Below are 20,881 nucleotides of genomic sequence, written 5' to 3'. Positions count from 1 at the left end.
TGAGGCCTGAATATTTACACAATTGGAACTGCTTTCCATTATCACAAAAATGGCAGCAGAATTGTGATGTCCCATTCCTGAAACAGGCCCTCAATGCTTTCACAGTGGGGGATATGGGTGCATTCTAACATACGCATCCATTATTCACAGAGACAACAACCTATGTTAGAATGCATCTGATCTTTCTTAAGTAGAATGTTCAAAACTCAACAGAGTTCCTTTGATAGGTGAGATTCAGTTCACAACATGGCTCCAGGAAAATTTTGGGAGACATCAGGTGCCTTTTGGGATTCCTAAAAGTCGACATGTATGTGTGTAAAGAAAAGGTGCTGAAATTCATTGGAACTGTCAAGCTAACAGAGCACTTACCGCTTCTGGCCCTTAGAAGTAGTATTTAATCTGGATTGGCATGAGCCTGAGGATTATAATCACAGGATTATTACTTCTGAGGAAGGCACACTTGACCAAAATTGTTAATTCTTAATTTCTCTCCAAAGATTCTGCCACATCTGCTGAGCTTTTCCAGCAATTTCTGGTTTTGTTTCTGATTAATAGCATCCGCAGTTCTTTCATTTTTTTTTAGTTATTATTACGGGATTAGTGTTTATGACTCATTTCTGACCTTTCATTTTCACTTGTGGGTCAGTTTGCATTTCTTTGACAGCTGCAAGTGGATATATAATCAAACCCACCCCATCGACAAACCAAACTTTGGGACATTTTCTTCCAGACCTCTTTATGCCCAACTGCCTCCAAACAGTGTGGAAGGTTGCCCAACACAGATTATATTTTCTCCTGAAGCCCCACAACAAAAATCCAGAATTCTGGAAGATTTCATTGTGGGTTGAGATCATGGAGCTGGGAATTTTCCTGACTCTGTTCAGGTCTGAGTTGCACTTTTTTTTTCCTCTGAGGTAGGGGCAGACAGATCTGACTTACCTAGTAAGAAAACCTGGTTTATCTCCTGAGTAACTATACAACTGACTCCTTAGTCACTCGCATTGACCCATACCTCTCACTCCCCTCCGGCCAGGTTCTTCCATTAGAAGATGACTCAGTAAAGTCAGAAGAATACATGTTTTTGTTCTTTTTATGTTGTATCAATGTTTGAAATAGGGCCTCTGATCCAATTCCCTAAATCCTAATTGAATAGCTGCCACTGATTGTCAGCAGGTGCATGGACAGATCTATGGGAGACATTCAGATGTTGGAAAACTGTAGCTGCCTATATTGAAGAGTCATTTCGGAATGACAGAGGACTTCTGTGTGGGACTGATGCAATATAATTAACTCTACAATCCTATATGGATGGTTTTTTAGGCCTAAAATTTCATCTGCATGAATTTCTTTTTCATAAGCTTTACTAATTCTCTTTAATTAAAGCTGGGCAAGAAGGCCTGTTAGTTCATTCTATTTATCCCTCGATCAAATGATCGCTCAAATTGAAACACAGCCCTCTGTGTTTCACATGGTGTTGTTCAAGCAATGGGCTTGATTTTCTGTGGAGTGGTAATCTCATGCAATTGCCACTCTGATGGTTTTGGCACAACAAAAGACCTGTACATTTCTGCCAGGAGGTTGCAATCAGGGCGTCTTCAACAATGAGGAGCATGCTCCCTTTCTGACAGGTACCTTGTAGAGTAGAATAGTTGGGAGAATGCAAACTATGTCCCTGTTTTAATTCAGTTAGCTGATGTACCCTGAGATAATGGGAACTACAGATGCTGGAGAATCCGAGATAACAAAGTGTGAAGCTGGATGAACACAGCAGGCCAAGCAGCATCTCAAGAGCACAAAAGCTAATGTTTCAGGCCTGGACCCTTCTTCAGAGAGGGTTTTGGCCTGAAACGTCAGCTTTTGTGCTCCTGAGATGCTGCTTGGCCTGCTGTGTTCATCCAGCTTCACACTTTGTTATCTTAGCTGATGTGCCCTGATATTTAAACATTCAACATTGCACGCAATCACTGTGAGAACTGTGGTCGAAACGTGCATTAGTAAGGAGGGTCTAGGCCTGAAATGTCAGCCTTCCTACTCCTCTGATACTGCTTGACCTGCTGTGTTCATCCAGCTCTACACCTTGTTATCTTGGACAAAGAAGGTGCCAGGTATAGAACAGTGAAAGGGGGTGAGGTCTGGTGGCAGTGACAGATGCGTCCTGGTTGGAGTGAGTTGTCACTTCAGGGTCTAAGGAGTGCACAAACTCTGCAGGGGGAGGTAGAGCTGGCAATGCATGAACTAAGTTAGGGGCCAGTTTCAGCATTACTCAGAAGTCAAAGATATTTAATAGTTTGTTTTTTTTTCACTTGAATAACTATTTACTTAACTCCAGCAGAACCCTTTGAATTCCCTGATATAGACAGAGACATTTAGTGGGTCCAAAACGGCTGGCATGGTTGCTCAGTGGTTAGCACTGTTGCCTCACGGTGCCAGGGACACAGGTTTGATTCCACCCTTGGGTGACTGTCTGTGTACAGTTTGCATATTCTCCCCATGTTCTAGTTTCCTCCCACAGTCCAAAGACATGCAGGTTAGGTAGGTTGACTGTGTTAAATTGCCTGTGGTGTCTAGGGTGGGACGGTGCAGGGAGTGGGTCTGGGTGGGATGCTCCTTGGAGGGTTGGCCTGGACTCGATGGGCAGAATGGCCTCCTTCCACACTGTAGGGATTCTATGATGACTTTTTGTGAATTGTCCAGCATAATCTTCAATTTCTCAGATAATTCTCTTAGCATCATTTACGATAAAGATTTTGTCACATCCCCATCTGTAACTCCCACTCACGCTGGATGGGAAAATCAGGTCTTTTTTTTTACGTTATCCGGATCCCTTCCTTCTACTTCTTACAGAATTCTGCAACACTGTTAAGAGTTTGGGCTGTGAACTTTGTTGTTGCTTCTTTATATAAAACAGGTTTGTTTTTGAACATAAGTACATTTTCCTAATTGCTTGCTCTTAAATGTTTGTGTTACTTCTCCCAGACAAAAAGAAAATAAATTTAATTTTCCATTTAGTTAGCATGGAGTGGAGATAAAGTGGGTTTGGCGTCAGGGATTGGGTATATGTAGGTCTGATTATGTATAAGCACAGAGATGTAATCTGCCTCATTGCCGCTAAAACTCATTCCGCAAATGCCCCAATCTGAAAAATATTTGTGGATGTGATGTCGGAATTGTGCATTGTGTACCTTGGATTTAGGAAAATTCACATTTCAGGACTCGAAGTACAGACTTTAGGTATTGTGACTTTGCTTTCCAGTTAGGCTACAGGCTGGACACACACAAATCAGTTTGTTGCTGTAATGTCTGTTTCATAACTTGAAATTGTTTTGCTTTAAGTAAACTAACCTGTGGAGTTAATCAATACCTGATGAGAAAATTTATTATTACACCGTTATCATTAACATTTCATGGTGGATGGGCCTGGAAAGCATCACACTGATGAGAACTATCATGTGTAAACAGTAAGCAAGCAATTAATCTGCAGGTAAAATACATGGTCAGCAGGATTGAATTGTGCTTGAGTACATGAGACCTCCTTCAATATCTTTGTTTATTAATGAGTCAGAGTGTGTTGAAGATACACAGCTTGTTAGCAAGCAGACAAATCCCTTTTGAAAGGCCAGTTTAACTCATTTGGGAAAGATATGTGATCAGGGCATGTAACAGATTAATACCAAGCAACAGAAATAAAGGACATATCTTCAGAATGTCCACAAAATTCCTTTGTTTAAATTAGATCACAAAAGACCTCCAAACAGAATTTAGATGTTCAGACCTATGGTTTATAGATTTGAATGTGTCCAGTACAGAAAATAACAAGCTATTAAGGTTTTCTTAGCAACTGGGAAAGAAGACTACAGATATTTGACACATGAGGATTGATAGCGAAAGAACAAACACATCCTTCACAGATATGGACCACATTAGAGGACCAATTCAGATTCAAAGTAAATTTTGGTATTCATTGACTAGTATTAACATCATTTAGACAGAATTGTACAGAGTGCATTGATAAATTGGTGACCAAATATATAGAAAAAGGCTCATTATATGATTTTTTTCCAGACTGGAAGGAAGCAATGTATCTTTTTAAGATGATGTGCCTTTTAAAATCACAGGTTCGATCTGGGGAGGCTGCTGCCAATATTGCTCGAGAACTTGCAGAGCAGACAAAAAGCCTGATTCATGCTGGTGATATTTTATTCTCTGTCAAGCTCATGGAACAGTTAGTCGATTTGCTCAACATGCAACTTCGTAACCTAACTCCAGGTGGAAAGGACAGTGCAGCTCGGAGCCTGAACAAGGTAGGAAATCTACATCTTTGCATTGGCTTTATTCAGTTCTCGTGTTTTTTTATTTATCCTGTGATTCATTCTGAATTGGACGGGACTATTGGTACATTAGGTGGAAAGACATAGGGGAAGCCTTTGTAATTGGACGGTATTGTCACCTTCAATTTCCCTAGTTTATGTGTTGTTCAATGGGTTAATTGAAAAATCTGTAATAATGTGCTCAGACAAATGCAGCAGAATTACTTGAGAGATATTATTTTCATTTAGCTTAATTTTCAGGCAAATTCAAAATACTGTGAGATTGTTTGTTTCTTTCTTGAATATTATCCTTTGCTACAATATTTAAAGGTATTGTATTTGTCTAATTTTCATATGCTTTTAGACTTTAGACTGATACTCAGTTCCTTTTTAAAATCAGGCCTAGAGTTAACACTCACCTTAAGTCATTTGTATTTATATGCAAACTGCTTCTGTCTCCTATAAACCAACTAATTGCACTGCCCATTCAAGGATTCTTATACAGCTGAAACATATTTGAGTTGGGCTTTAATCTTTCTGATTTAAGATTGGTGCCAGGGATTTAATTTCCTGTGATGGCTTTACTTAACATAAACATGTAAAATTCCTATGTGCGTTCTCTAAACTACGCGACACTTGCATAAAAGTAACACATAAAGGAAAGCTTGTGAAAACGTGTAAAGTAATGCAGTGTCAGAGGAAATTAAGCTCCTGGGAGCTCAACTGTTTTGCTTTTCTTTAAATAATTAGTTGATAGCAATACATCACTTTTATGAAACTGCAGTGCACATTAAAGTGGAACACCTGTATCTTATCCATGAGGTTGGCAGCAAATTGTCTAACTGCAATAAGATGACAGTGGGGTCTGCTTAGTTTACACAGCAGGAGAGCAATATTGGTCTGTTGTTCACCTGACTCCTGCACAGCAGAATGCAGACCTCTTATGACTGTCCTGACTGCACGTTGCAACATAGATTTACAAAGTGCTTTTGGGTAAAGGAACCAGTTAAGCATTGAAAATGCATCTACATTTCCCATTCTACTGGCCTACGTCAAGGAAATACCTTTTAAAAACTGCCTCTCCTCTTTCACAAACCTGCAGATTTTAAATGGGGAGATAATGCAGCGACAAAAGAATTAAGCAAGGTTCCAAATCTTGGACAAGAATCTTATTCTCAGGATGTGACTAAGTATACTGATATGTTATGCCAACAGAGTTTGTAATTGTGATAGCCAAGCAGGATGTTGAATTCTACATTCATTAATAAAAGTGCTGTGATTGAGGAGGAACCGATATGATGACAGTCTTCTGGGTGCAGTTTTCTGTCAAAGAAACACTGATCTCCTCCAGTGCAAGGAAGTTTATTGCAAAATGTCAAAAGCTCTCAACAATCTTGCTCAGGGCACGAGTTCAACTGTCTTGTTGCCATGTGGATTTTAAAAAAGTGTTTTTTTGCAGCATTTCATTAAACTTATTCTGACCTTTTTAGTTATTCCATTTTAAACGGTGTATTTAAGTAATGACTGATTTGCAACACTGCATCGGATGTTTGCTCAAAACACCATTTGGTGCAGTAGAGTAACCTGCGTATCCAATTTACAATGCTGAATGATATTGATGTTCAGTGACCAGGTATTAAAATTGTCCATAATGTCAGCATTTAAGTTTATAAAATCTTAAGTGCATGTTAAAACAAACACACTTTCTGTACAATCAACAGCAAACTAGTTTGGTGCTTAATGATGCATACTTAGAAGACTGAAAAAAAATAACATTAAGAGTAATGCAGTTATTCATTTGCAATAGATTTGGTTAGAGCTGAAGAATAAGTTGGAAACAGTTGAGGCTGATGAATAATGAGCCAGAATAGCCCTTCAAATGAAGATATCACCTTCCTGGCAGCAAATAAATATGATTAAAATCAGTCATTTTGACTTAACATGACACCCTGGCCGCCAAGGCCATAAAGAATAATATTGTAGAAAGTTACTCCTACCCTTGGTTTCTCTAAGCCAAGAGTCACCATCCTGAATACCTCAACTCAGTAGTTCATGTTGAAGGAGGCTGTCATCCATCAGACAGGTTGTTGTTGATCAACATAAGTTTCTTCAACTGGGCAAGCTGCCTCATAGGGCACATGGCTGTTAGAGTCATCATACCTTTTTCAGCCTAATAGTGGACGGTAGCAATGTGGGTTCTGAGAGTCAAAACATCATGAAGAAATAGCCAATTGACATGGCAATGTGTTGGAAAATAGGGGGAAAAAAGTGGAAAAAAAACAGAGGCCTATCCGAATGCAGTTAACATCCAGATGAAGGTAGATGAGGTGGTGGAATAAATACAACCAAATATGTATGATATAGTAGCCATTAGAGACATACAGTTAAAGGGACTGAACGGTGACCAAAGCTGGGAACTGAATATTAATACATATTTGACATTGGAAATGATGGCAAGAAAATAAAAGGAGATGGTGTGGCTGTGCAAGGATTAGATCAGTATAGTAGTGAGCTATATTTCTTGTTTCAGAAGATCAAAAGGTAGAATTGGTTGCAATGTGAAAATAAACAGGACTAGTGTAAGCACTTTCTAATTTGGATTGTGTTCTCTGGGTATGCTGTGGGGCAGAGTATAAATCAAAAAATATTATGGGCTTTTTAGAAATGCATAGTACGAATCATGGATTTGTCAGAAGAAAAAAATCTTTATATCGATTGGACTATGCAAATTGGCAAATATAATGAGTTCATGTGGAGTAACTGGGATAGTTTCTTAGATAGTTACATTTGGAACCAGCCAGACAAGTTAATTTAGATGAGGAAATGTATAGTGATGTAGGATTAATTAAAAATCACACAGTAAAGGGTTCTCCAGGGAAGAGAATTTCACATTTATACTGAGGATGAGAAATTTTGATTTGAACCTTTAGCCTAAGTAAAGGTAATTAGAAAGGAATGACAACAGTTAGTGGATGCCAAAATTAACCTATGCTGCTATACAACTAAAGCTAAAGTAAAGGGAAATGGCACACACTCTGATGACATTCTGCTTCTTTCAAATCTTCTGATGGTCACCTCCTTAGTGCCCTGATCCTTCACTGCCTGTGAAGTGATTGCCTCCTGACAGATGTGATGCTGAGAACTCGCAGTCTCCGTACTGTTCCACATTGACTCACAGTTTCCCCTCGAGCTGAGAAACCCTGAGCTGAAAGTCAAGCAACTGGTGGCATTGTCTACAGACACGATCCAAAAAACATAAAAAAGATTGTTTAAATGACTTTAATTAAAGTCTCTAGACCATTCTCTGCTCGCAATGTGTTATTTAGTCATTACAGTATACTTGCCCAGATTGATATTTTTAATTTCCTGTCTCCTGGTTTAACCTGTGACCACATTTACAATGTGGGTGTAAACAAGACATGAGAGAAAATCTCATGATATATGATTCTTTACACAGTCCAATTTGAAGTTAGTAGAAGACTGCTGTTCTCATTGGAACCCTTGAGATGATTGTGGCAGATGATTTAGGATGTTCCAACCCATGAACATCTCCATGTTTTATCACTTTAATTGATGTTGGAGCAACATTAAATCTGCATGAACAAGTCAATAGAGCCTGGCTTAATGATTAAAATATGAGACTTTGCTTAAAATATGGGTGTGTTTGACTTAACTTCACACCTCCCTGTCTGAGTCCAAACTTGCTTTGAGATCATACCCTGATATTTTATTTGTTCAGTTAATATTGTGACTGTTTTACTACAGAGTGCCAGTTGTGTCTAAGATTACAGGCCCTAAATGATCTTTGTGAGTTTGCCAGTTCTCAGGAACATGAAATAACAATATATGCCTTTCCAGCTACATTTTCCATGGAAAGTTTCTGGTTTCCATTGAGTTGTCTGTATTCCTGGCATTGGTAAAGAAGAGTAGGAGAATTGGGGTTAGATCTTTCATTTATCTGAGCCTGTAAACAATAAGCAATAGAGAATTAGCAGATATCTAGATGAAGGTGATGTCAATTTTTAAATCTAAGATTTTCTTCAAATAATTGAACATTCATTGCAAAGTGAATGAATAAAAAAAAGTACATGATGAAATTTACATTGTACTTACAAAGTGTGTGATAGCAAAGTGTTCCAATCCACAGTTTTCATGAAAAAAGCCAGCTGAAGATTAGATATACCACTAGTTAATATTTTTATAAAATACTTTCATTGCAATTGATGAAAATGGAATTTGACCTGTTTGGTCAGTATAGTGGTCCCCTTGTTATGACATTGTTTTCAAAGGGTTGACTCCTGTAGTTATCACTTATTTTCCTGCCTTTTCAGTTGCATAAAAAACGTCAACAATTCAGCAAACCTATTCATAGTCTAGAATATCAGACAAGACATTTGTGGATGGTGTGATGTCACTCATTAGTCCAGATGCTAAATTGAAATGCTGTCCCATCCAGCAACTTTTCTGCACTGTCCAGTGTCCCATGTACAAGTTGAATGTGAACTCCTTGCTCTAATATCTTGTCCTGTCATTGATCAGCTAAGATACTGTAAGCTTTATTTGTTGCCTTCTCAGCTTGTCCTACCATTTTCAATGATTGATGCACAAATGCATCCAGGTCAGTCTGCCTGAACGTCCTATAGAGTTTAAAAGTCTATATTTAATACCACCTCTCCATGTTCCTGTTATCAAAGCAAATCACTTCAGATTTCTTTGCTTCAAATTGAATCTGCTACCTGTCCACCCAGTCCACCAACTTTCTAATGTCTTTTTGACGTTCTACGTTCGTACCCCTCACAGCTCAAAACATTTATAAGCTTTGTATCATCTCCAAATTTTGAAACTGTGTACTGCACATCGAGAAATAAATCATAAATATGTCATAAAAGCAAGGGATCTAATACATATTCCTGGGTATCTTCTGTACAGTCCCAAAATCCTCCTCCATCCCAAAAAAATTCCAGTAACAACTGTTTCCAGTCACCCAGGAAATTTCAAATCTATGTTGCCATTGTTCATTTAATCTCATGAGTTCTAACTTTGCTTACATGTCTTTAGATCAGCTCTGTATCAAACACCTTTTGGAAACCCATGTGTACACTACATGATAGCCTTGTCCTCATCAGCCCCTAAACAAGGCCCATAATGCACATAAGGAAAACATTTTCTACAATATTTCTGTTTCTGGCCATATGTGCACAGTATACTTGAGGTCCGTAATTTGATTGAGTGTACTACTGCAAAACTTCCTAACAATATCAGTTTCAACTCCAAATATACACAAGCAACGTGAACTAACAAACATTCTTTATACAAACCCATTGCAAACTGTGATTTTTTTTCTTGCAAAATGACCATCTTAGCAGTTTCATAAGAGATATGACAAGATTTCAGATGTAAACTAAAGCTGTTTAATCAAATGTGCTATACAAAATAGTGAGGAGAAAATTCATGGGATGGTTTCAATCAGTTTCCACTTCATTCTCTGTAAACGCTACGGATTATGACAAACCAAAATTATTCTTTTTTTAATGACATTGAACCTAACGTGTTAATTTGCATTTTAGTTGGTGTATTGACTACATTTGTAGCTATTTCTTATTTTGAACCTTTTCATACTCGACACAAGCTTGAGTAACCAAACTGGCCTATTGCGTGCAGGAGGTATTAGAGCTGTGATTGGTGAGAACCATTTGCAAGTTGATTGGCTTGTGAATCTAGTTAATTCAACATTCATCTAAGCCATGTTGCAAGGCTCTGTGAATTCATTGTATTTCATTGTACAACTAATGGACATTTTTATTCCACGGTTCCAGAATGTCTCAGAAAAAGGCTATTAACTTACTCAAACATAAAAGGTTAACAATAAAGCTGTTAACATTGAATTATGTGCTCAGAGTTCATTGTTTCAGCTTAGCTATTTTCATACTTTACACTTTAGTCATAAATTCTTCCCTGCCACATGTCTGCACCTTCTGCCTCTTTTAACTCGGACAAAGGCTCAGATATTCAGGTTTCCGGATGGTTGGAGAATGGATGTACCCCAGCCCCAGATTGCACAACAGCACCTCATTGGAAGTTCCAATGGAAGAAGTCTGTGGTAATTGCCTATACGATCCTGCAAAAGAAAGAGTCAGACTGAGCAGAGCTAGAGACTTCAGTTGGTACAAAAATAGCCGGATATTTACCTGAGGAAAAAAACCTAGTTAAATTCCTGGATAGCTACATGACTTGATTCGACTTGCAACATCCACCACGATCTCTCCATCCTGACTCAACTTGACTAGCACAGGTCTGACAAACCCTCCCAACTGACCCACCTGCTACCTTATGTCTCTTCCTATCTGACACTCTACATTATCTACAACTCTACCCACTTACCTTACTCACCTATTCCCATTTACACTTACCCTCTCTCCATAGCTTTTCAAAGAATCCTATCTGCATCTCTACCCACTTACCTTACTCACCTATTCCCGTTTACACTTACCTTCTCTCCATAGCTTTTCAAAGAATCTTTGGGACATTTGAAGTGTTGCTGGAATGTGGAAGTTAGTGTTGTAGGAGGGGGGCATGGCTTCTGTGAAGATTCTCTGCTGTCGTTCCCTCCGAGGTTTGCAGCAGTGAGTCAGTTCTGAAGAACCCTCCATTCACTCAGAAAATTCGGAGGAAGGTAAGCATTTTTGGTCTAATGTGAGTTGGAAATAGGGAGCAGATCCGGATCGAAATATCTGGGCCAAGGATTCAATCAAACGGATTGAAGTGATTGATGAACACAGCCGAGAACATCTTGGTGTAGTTTGAACCATCTTTGTTAAATGGACTGAAGAAACTACAATTAAGTATGTTTTGGAACTCTGTAGTGGGAAGGAATTAAATCCTGTAACTTAAACTGAGATAATCAGGTTTCTTCATGTAACTGAAGTTTAGGATTGGAAGAGCAAATTAAATGTACAGTACTTCTAATTATGTTGAATGACAGACAGGATAATTTAGCATGAAAAAAAACAATGTAGAGGCTCACAGGCTGAGATGTTTTTACAATTGATTCTGTAATGTTTTTCTTTCTTCCTGTTGTGCACTCAAAAAGTGAAGCTCGTGTTTTTTTTACTCTTTTCCTGAGATGTCCTCCTGTTTTCATTAACTTTTCAATATTCTGTGTTTTATTGATAATGCTGGCTCTATGGATTCAGCTTCAGAAAAGAGAGCGTTCTTGCAGGGCCTACATTCAGGTAACTTAGCCACTGTTTTATTTCTCTGTGCATATTCACCATTTAAAGAACCTTTTTGTGCAATGGCATTTTTCCTGTGCTTTGTGTCTCCCTGAGGCTTGCTGGCTGTTAAATTATCTGCTTTAATTTATTGCACTGTAGGTTGGCTCATGGAATTAGACATAAGGTGTTTGTTTCCCTTCCTCTAAGCAGGCCATTCTCTGCATGCTGGTGCCCTCGGTAATGGCTTCAGTCCCACAAAGTGAGGCATCATAGCAGCAAAAAAAAAAATAATTTGCGCTGTTCGCAAAAGCCCATCTGGTGCTGCTGGCAGTTTCCTGTTATGATGGCTTGTCAATACTATGAACGGTTTTTCAAAGTGTGGATACTTTTAAACATGAAAATATGTGCAAAAATGAAAAAAAAAAGAAATATTTTGTGGTGTAATACCAGACGGGAAATTACCTTCCATCCTTGATTTGCACACTAATTGTTGTAATTGCTTTAATATTAAAAGGCTCATCGCACTGAATCTCTTTGTGTAAGCACTCAGAGCAGTCAATAAGTACAAGTGGTCATGGCTTCGGCTGTGCTGATTGAGCAAAAGGTAGCATAAGATGATGGTGTGCAGCTATTTTGCACTGTGACAGCTATTGCTGCACACGATCAGCTGGCTTGGATTGGTTGGGGGAAGAGAAGGTGATTCTATCGTGAAATGATGTGGCCCTACTTCTGTGATGATCTTGTTTACTATTGAGCTCCATGGCCCTTCGACAGGGAGTGGAATATTAGAATCAAGAGATTCCTGCTTGACCACTACCCGTTGACTACTGGCCTTGCTCGAAACTGCATGCTGTGGACATCAGTTGAGGATGTGTTTCAGTCCAGCTGTAGTGACACTGGCAACTTTGATGATTCAGGATTTAAAACAGTTGCTTTGTCACCCCCCAGCACCCTGCCAGTGCCCTGTATTTGAGTGCACAGAGAATAGGAGAGAATGATTCAGAGAAAATGTAGGAATGGTCTCCCAGGAGAACAGAGGAGCAGCTTGAGTTTGCATGGTCTTCAGCCTGCCCACTGACATCAAAGTTCTCCATCAGGGAAGGGTGCATGCTACAGAGAATGAAGATGGATTGCCCCAGTGTGGTATACTTCTTGCTTATAGATTTCCACTGGAGATAGCACATTATCAGCAAACTCAAGGCTAACAACACAGTATTCCAGCATTTATTGATAAAATCCCTTGTGTCTGTTTTTTGAGCTAACCAGCAGTACCTGTGAGCAGAATTACATGTTGATAAGTGTGCTTTGCCTGATCCCTTGCTGTCATTTTGCCATGTAACCTTTTACAACAATGTCATTTAACAACCAGCTAAAACTGAGAATGAGCGGAGTTGTGTGGAGGTAGCCCTCCAATCCAGCTGGAATTTGCTTATTACTTTCCTCAATGCATCAAAATAAACTCCAAATGCAAGAAACTGCATCATCAAATAACTGTTCTTCAGATTAAAATTGACATATCAGCACTTGAATGCAAATGATTTTCTTGTTGAATGATTCTATTTACTTTTATGTTACAACTTCTCATCTCAAGTGCCACCAAAATCCAATTTGGGTAACACTTGAGTCCACTAAACTTAAAATGTGTTGGGAATACAGAGAGTTATTAATTGGGGTAAACTGAAGTGTAATAGGCACCAGAACAAATTGCACTGAATCAGAAAAGATCTTCATTTTGTATTGTGCCTCAGCCTTGACAGATGTAAAAGATCATTTTAGTATTAAATGAAAGGCAAATTAATGAGGATGCTGTTTTTGTGTTTGGCCATTGATTTGACTGTTTGTTGAGGTGTTCTGTGGTGCATGACAAGCAACTTTCAGAATCCTCTAATTAACTCTGCCTTTTTGACTTCTACTATCATCCTGTGAGGGCCCATTTGCCTTGACATCCTTTTTAAACTGATTGGAATAAATTGACAAGCTCATTACCAACGTGCTGGCTACTAAGATAACTGGAATTGCGTCAGAGAATAAGGCAGAATGGCAATAAATTTATCAATTATTGGAAATAATAATTATGTTTAAGTCAAATATGGAGTATATTTTCAGATGTCCACAGCTGTTGAGCCTATAAGTACTAAATGCCAAGTGATTTGATTATCTCGCTGATATTAAAGTTGTAAACAGTGGTCTCAAAGAATAAAGGCTTGTGCTGTTCACTGAAATTATGCATTGATGCTGCATCCATGGCAATGTGTTTTGAGTAACAATGGAATGGCAATGTTCCACAGAATAGGAAATTTGAAGAGCCACGTCAAGTGTTTCCACAAGGGGCGTTACTTTCAGATTATCTGTGTTGTGTGAGGAGATAACTCTGAAAGAGTTCATGTTGAAGTTGCGTTATGTCTATTCAATCAGATAATGTCACACAGTCTTTGGTTAGAGATTGGGAGTTCCATCATAGCCTTCATATGGGTTAAATGTATTCTGAACCACTCCTGAGAGTTCCTTAGTGATTATGCCTATTTAGAGATGTAAAATGTACTAATTACTGTCATGCAAATATCCTTTTAGTTAACTGAGACAAGCAATTCTGTCCTCCTAAGATGCTGCTTGACCAGCTGTGTTCATACAGATCTACACTTTGTTATCTCGGATGGATCTTGGGCACAGTGTATAGGATGGATCTCGGGCACAGTGTAGACAAAGTGGTAGTGATCGATTTCAAAAAACCTCCCTGTGGGTCCAGTAATTAAGGCAAATACCACCATCAGTATGACCGGTTTCTGTCACAGTTTGGTTTACAATTTTGTTATTTTTTCTCTGTCTTGAGTTTCTTTGTGCCTTTTGGAAGTCCCCGTTTTTAATCTGAAATGGTAAAAATAAGAAATCACTTTCTAGAGCTAATGGCACATTTTGGACTGTTTCCTGAAGTTGTTTTACATTGGCCCAAATTGTTCCCATTTGCTAATAAAATTTTCCAAAATCAGAACATCATGTTAAACCATTGATCAAGAGATACCCGTGTGCAGGAAAATGCTGTAGTTCGTAACATGCACATATATATACACATACACTTATCGGAGCCAGCCAGAAAATGGTGCAACCATCAGTATTAGAAATTGCTGGGGAAACTCAGCAGGTTTGACAGCATCTGTGGAGAGAAAGCAGAATTAATGCTTTGGCTCCCGTGACCCTTCTTCAGAATTGATTGTAGGCAGGAAAAGGTTGGTGCGCATGCTGGGAAAGGGGCAGGGGGGAGTGAAAGATAAAACAATTGAGTAGAGATAGAGTCCAGAGAGAGTAAAAAAACAGTTGGGCAGACAAAGGAATGGGTAAAGGTCAGCCTAGGAGAATAAATAGCTGTTAATGGGGATTGGTATTGTCTGACAATCGACTGCTTTTGGTAGCAGCTCATGTGAGGACGAGCCCTAGTGTGTGGGGATTGGGGTAAGGACATGACAGTAGGAGCTCAGGCAGATCCTAAAACTATTGAGTTTGATACTGACTCCATAAGGTTGCAGGATTCTCAAGGAGAACATGACGCATCTTTCCAGCTTGCACTGAGATTCACTAAAACACTGTAGCAAACCCGAAACAAAGATTTTGGCCAGGGAACACAGTGGTGTGTTGAAATAGCAGGCAATTGGAAGTTGAGGGTCATTTCTGTGGGCAGATAATATATGTTTGGCAAAATGGTCACCAATTCTGCAATTCGTCTCTTCAACGTAGAGGAAACCACATTTGTAAACAGCAAATATAATAGATTAGGTTACCCATCATGAGAGGTCTGAGGGTAGGAATGTACTCACTGGGCTGGGTAGATCAGGAGGGAGGACATTGTTTAACCCTAGTGTCTTAGCTCCAGGATTAAAACGGTTGGTCTGTCATCAACACTCGTGGATTTCCCTTGGTGTTCTTCACAGTGAATTTTAGGATGTGCCAACATTGAAAAGATATCCCTCAGGAAATAATTGATTGCCTTTGACTTGTTCTCAGAAACAAAAATGAAAATCTGTCTCTCACATTAGTCAAGCCTTTTCTCATTAGCTATCTTTACCTCTTTTAATGTTTGTGCCCCTTCTTGTTTGTCGCGTCTCTATCTTTTTTCTTGATGATTCTGACTCGTTACCTTAATGATACATTATCGCTTTTTTAGAGAGAGAAGTTAGTTGTGACTGTGAACTCTGAGAGGCCTTGGGTAGGAGCCATAAGTAAGAGAAAGCTTTGAAAATGGAAGAGAGTGGGAGTCCGGAGCACCGTGTCCAGGAGTAGTCAGAAATATAGTTGCAGTTGCTCACTGGTAGGAACACTGGGCCAGCTAGAGAGTAGAAGCATAGGGAAGTATCTGCATTGTCCTGTTGGAGCACTGAGGAGGCAGCAGACATACTGAAGCCAAAAAGTACACAGAGAAGCTAGAAATTGAATACTGTTAGGAATGCAAGAGCGTAAAGTGAGAAAGGTAAATATTGGCCATGCAAAAGGTGGAAGGACTAAAAACACGAAAAAGGAAAACTGGCACTATGTTCTGAGAGCATGGCTGGGAGCTTCTGAATTCATACTGAGAGCTGCTTGGGGAAGACATATGAGTTCCAGTTGCGGGTGTGCTGCCGGTCCTGAATGCTGATACAGCAAGTGGAATAATCCAGGTGTCAGCACAGACACTGACTTGATGCAGAGAAAAAATGTTGTGGCAGAAGGAGCTGCAGAATAGACAGGATAATTTGGTTGAGCGATAACTGGCTGAGAATTTCTAGGCCAGAATGAGCTATAGCTTGTTAGCGAGAGCCAAGGGAGTGAATTAATTGCTATTGCATATACAAATCCATGCATGGAACCAACATATTGATAAGGAACTTGCTGTGATTGATGATGATTGCTTGCTAGAAATCAGTGTGTATGCACCAAGCTTGTCAACCTAAAATGAAGCTCCAGACAAAAACTCAATATTGAGCTCTCAACTCCCAACATAGCAAGACGTAGACTTAGAAAACCCTTTTTCTGGGATTTTTGGCATGAAATCCTGAATTATTCAGTTTTTATGGAATTCTTAAATATAAATTTTAGTGACATGGGTAAATTTCAAACAGATATAGCATTTCAAGATGGCAGCTGAATTCAGGATATGGCAAGATTGAACAGTCTCCCATTGTCTGTTGAATTCCTATTTCTTATTGGTTACAGATATTTTAAATAATTTGCCTGTATTTGATCTGATTTGTTCCCCTATGAAAGGTGACCACTTATTTCTGCCTGACACAAATGTGGCATTATTGACATCTTTGATAATGTGTTTTAATGCACAAGACAGTGAACATTCTCGAGGTCAGCGAATCTTAACGTGAACTGGTGAAGATTAAACCAGAGGTCACACAACACCAGGTTACAGTCTAACAGGTTTATGTGAAATTGCAAGCTTTCGAAGCGCTGCTGCTTCATCAGGTGATGTGGAGCGAAGAGCACAGGTACAAAATTTAAAGGTGGAGAGATCATTGCAAGATAGTTCCAGGTAATTAAGAGTGTCATCAATTGAGAACTTTACTTTTTGCCCATTAACTTTATTGTGTGAAGACTGAATCCACCATTGACACTCTTAATTACCTGGAATTACCTTGCAGTGATCCCTTCACCTACAAATTACGCAGCTATACGCTTCTCTCCACTTCACCTGATTAAGAAGCAGCACTCTGAAAATTTGTGATTTAAAATAAACCCCTTTGGACTATAACCTGGTGTTATGTGACTTCTTACTTTGTCGACTGCAGTCCAACACCGGCACCTCCACATCATGATAAAGATTAGGCACAACATTTGCTATTCACTCTAAACAATATGCCATGGAATGGTCAGCTGTCTCATCTTTAGATGTCAGCCATGGCTTGCTATTGCACTGTAACTTCTGAGTAAGAGTATTCCTGATTGAAGTCCCACTGCAGAGCCACAAATACAATTTCAAGGCAAATTAAAGGTGTTGGCTTTCAAATGAAACATTGAACCAAGGCCCAATCTGCTCTCCCCGATAAATATTAAAATACCATGGCATTATTTGGAACATGACCAAGGGAGCGAGTAAGCATCACTAAATTCCAATCATCTCAATTGTATGCTTAACCTTGTTGCGAACAGATTGGCTGTTACATTAGCTGTACCACAATGGTGACCACAACTGAGTTACCAACCATCGTCTGCTCCAACATAAAATTGCTTACTTCTACCTCTGCAGTTCATTATATTTGCCCTTCCCTCAGTTCACTTGCTGGTGAAATTTTCACTTTTTTAACATTTGTTTTATTCAACTACTCTCCTGCCTAGCATCCCATTTTCCACCTTCCAACTTGAGCTGTCTAAAACAACGCTGCCCGCATCATAGCTTGCAGTAAATCCTTTTTTACTAATCACTCTTAAGCTTGCAGATCTCCATCAGTCCCTCTGTACCAATACTTTACTGTGTTTACACTTGTTTTCAAACCTCTCAGTGATCTGACTGTTCTATCAGTGGTGTCTTCTGCATTCCCACTTCCTTAATTGTCTACCATTGGCAACTGCGGATTCTGTCGTCATAAGATAAAGTTTAAGAATAACTTTATTAACTGATGAACGATTCATATATTCTAAAAAAGACACATTCATTGAAAATATCCACTCACTATATTTAATGTCCTTTAATCCTTTACAAAAAAAACTATCATTAAAATTGATAGTTTCAATGTTTATAACCACTTGCAGTTGTAATGAAACTGAATTGGCAGGCACTTGACTGTGAGAATAGAAAGTTATGAAATCAGTAATTTAGTAAGATTAGCCTTTATGCTTGTGTCAACAGAAAAAGTGAAATAGTAAGCTTTTTCTTTAACAATTTCAGACAGTTTTCTCAAATATTTAAAGGGCAAGGGTTTCAAATGCTTTCACTGCTTAATGGTTAGTTTTGGTCAAGTGGTTTCTTTATCCAGCTATTTTGGACAGTTGTTTTAGACAGTGCCTTTCGGCAGCTCCTTGTGTCCTTTGGTTTTGATACTTGCTTCTCGTATGTTTCTGATGCAACTTTCTTGAACATTCATAGATTGATGTCCACCTTCAACCACACTTAAAGTACCTGACCCCTCCCAAAGAACACTTTGTCACCCAGAACATAATTAAAAGGGCATCCTACCTCCCTGAGATGCTTTCCAACATACCCAAGCCTCAACTCAAAGTCCAGGGCTTTCCAAAGAAGTGTAATATACAGATAATGTGTTTCCCACTCCTAGCTAATAAAATCAGCCAAAATGGAACTCAACTATTGTTTTAAATGGGAAACTATCTCTGTAAACCACACCAGTGCTATTTAGAGACAATTCCCCACCCCATCGCCCACCCAAAATACAGCAGGAACTTATGTTGGAGAGTGATACTTAAGAAATTTGACGACCAGAGCCATTCCAAAATAGTGAACAGGTCCAAGTGATCGACCACCTATCAAATATTTCTGCCAATGGCTCAGTTCCTTTTTGTTTGTTAATGCTCCTGTGAAGCACCTTAATATGTTTTACTGTATTAATGGTGTTATGGAAATTCAAGTTATTGCTTTTTACTTAAACTGAAGTTATTATTCAACCAATATAGTTTATTTATTATTTTTCATTCTAAACAATGATTTGCCATAGTGACGAAGTTTGTATCTTAAACTTTCCCATGCTTCATGCTCATTAAAATCTCATTTTGTATCAGCAAGCTGCTGGTATTTATGACTTCACATGTTGAACTGTTAAGGCAATTGGACTACTTTGCAAATATAATATTGGCACGAAGTGTTATCATCACAGAAAGTGAAAGGGTCAGGAAGAGGATGTTCAAGTCTGGTGAAAATTAATGAATTTTGACATCTTAAGTAATAAGTTTTGTGCAGGATGTGAGGACGTGGCCGTCTGCATAGAAACAAGTATGAACAGCGAGACTACTTGTCCATTGATGAGAACAGGTTGAAAAGAAATTTACACCGATTATGGTTATCAATTTTGCAAATACATGTAGTACTTTCTTATCTGTTTGCACCATATTCTTGTCTTTGTTTTGATTTGATTCCCCTTAAAGAAAAATGAAATTGTATTAAAATGCTGGAAAAATGTATTTCAGTCACTCAAGTGTTCTGTGTGATGTAGCATTGTTCACTGGAAAAGTCAAATTGTTCCGTGGTGAATACTCGCAAACTGTAGTTCAACCAGCCTCCTTGAATTATAATAAATAGATCAAAGGTAATAGCTTCTCACCTTTGGGCAAAAAAAATTCTTTTTTACAAACTCACTCAAGCTAAATCTGATTAACAGAGAGTCAAGGTTGCCTTTTATCCCAGATGTTCAATGCAAGAAGATTGCTGTCAGTGCATTAATAGCTATTGACTGTAAATGCGTCACAACTGTATTCACATTCTAGCTTTTCTTCACACATCCAATTTGGACTTCCATTAAAGAGAACATGATTTCATACAGTGAACCAAAGAATTTTTGAAATTTATCATTGTTATTGAGGGAAGCGAGAGAGGAAATAGCCGGGGCCCTAACAGATATCTTTGCAGTGTCCTTAGACACGGGTGAAGTCCCAGAGGACTGGAGACTTGCTAATGTTGTCCCCTTGTTTAAAAAGGGCAGCAAGGATAATCCAGGTAATTATCGACCGGTGAGCCTGACGTCAGTGGTAGGGAAGCTACTGGAGAAGATACTGAGGGATAGGATCTATTCCCATTTGGAAGAAAATGGGCTTATCAGTGATAGACAACATGGTTTTGTACAGGGATGGTCATGTCTTACCAACTTAATAGAATTCTTTGAGGACGTGACAAAGTTGATTGATGAGGGGAAGGCTGTAGACGTCATATACATGGACTTCAGTAAGGTGTTCGATAAGGTTCCCCATGGCTGGCTGATGGAGAAAGTGAAGTCACATGGGGTCCAGGGTGTGCTAGCTAGATGGATAAAAAACTGGCTGGGCAACAGGAGACAGAGGGTAGTTGTAGAAGGGAGTTTCTCAAATTGGAGACCTGTAACCAGTGGTGTTCCACAGGGATCTGAGCTGGGACCACTGTTGTTTGTGATATATGTAAATGATCTGGAGGAACGTGTAGGTGGTCTGATCAGCAAGTTTGCTGATGACACTAAGATTGGTGGAGTAGCTGATAGTGAAGGGGACTGTCAGAAATTACAGCAGAATATAGATAGTCTGGAGAGTTGACCAGATAAATGGCAGATGGAGTTCAATCCGGGCAAATGTGAGGTGAAGATCAAATTCAAGGGCGAACTATACAGTAAATGGAAAAGTCCTAGGGAAAATTGATGAACTGAGAGATCTGGGTGTTCAGGTCCATTGTTCCCTGAAGGTGACAATGCAGGT

The 20,881-nt window shown here is 39.0% G+C and overlaps 1 protein-coding gene across 8 annotated transcripts in view; it reads left to right on the top strand.

Moving 5' to 3' along the window:
* adgrl3.1 (adhesion G protein-coupled receptor L3.1) overlaps nt 1-20,881 on the top strand; it is a 633,648-nt gene that overhangs the window by 499,053 nt on the left and 113,714 nt on the right. For 6 of the 8 annotated variants that reach the window (XM_048527071.2, XM_059643690.1, XM_059643684.1 and 3 more), the window contains exons 9-10: nt 4,116-4,301; nt 11,501-11,539. In XM_048527071.2, the coding sequence (XP_048383028.1) occupies nt 4,116-4,301; nt 11,501-11,539 (225 nt within the window). The remainder of the gene's footprint in view (nt 1-4,115; nt 4,302-11,500; nt 11,540-20,881) is intronic. The other 2 variants (XM_048527072.2, XM_059643687.1) reach the window with 1 other exon arrangement.

The sequence above is a fragment of the Stegostoma tigrinum genome, chromosome 3, assembly GCF_030684315.1.
Source record: "Stegostoma tigrinum isolate sSteTig4 chromosome 3, sSteTig4.hap1, whole genome shotgun sequence".
NCBI classification, from domain to species: Eukaryota; Metazoa; Chordata; class Chondrichthyes; order Orectolobiformes; family Stegostomatidae; genus Stegostoma; species Stegostoma tigrinum.
This window is presented reverse-complemented; position numbering and strand designations above follow the sequence as displayed.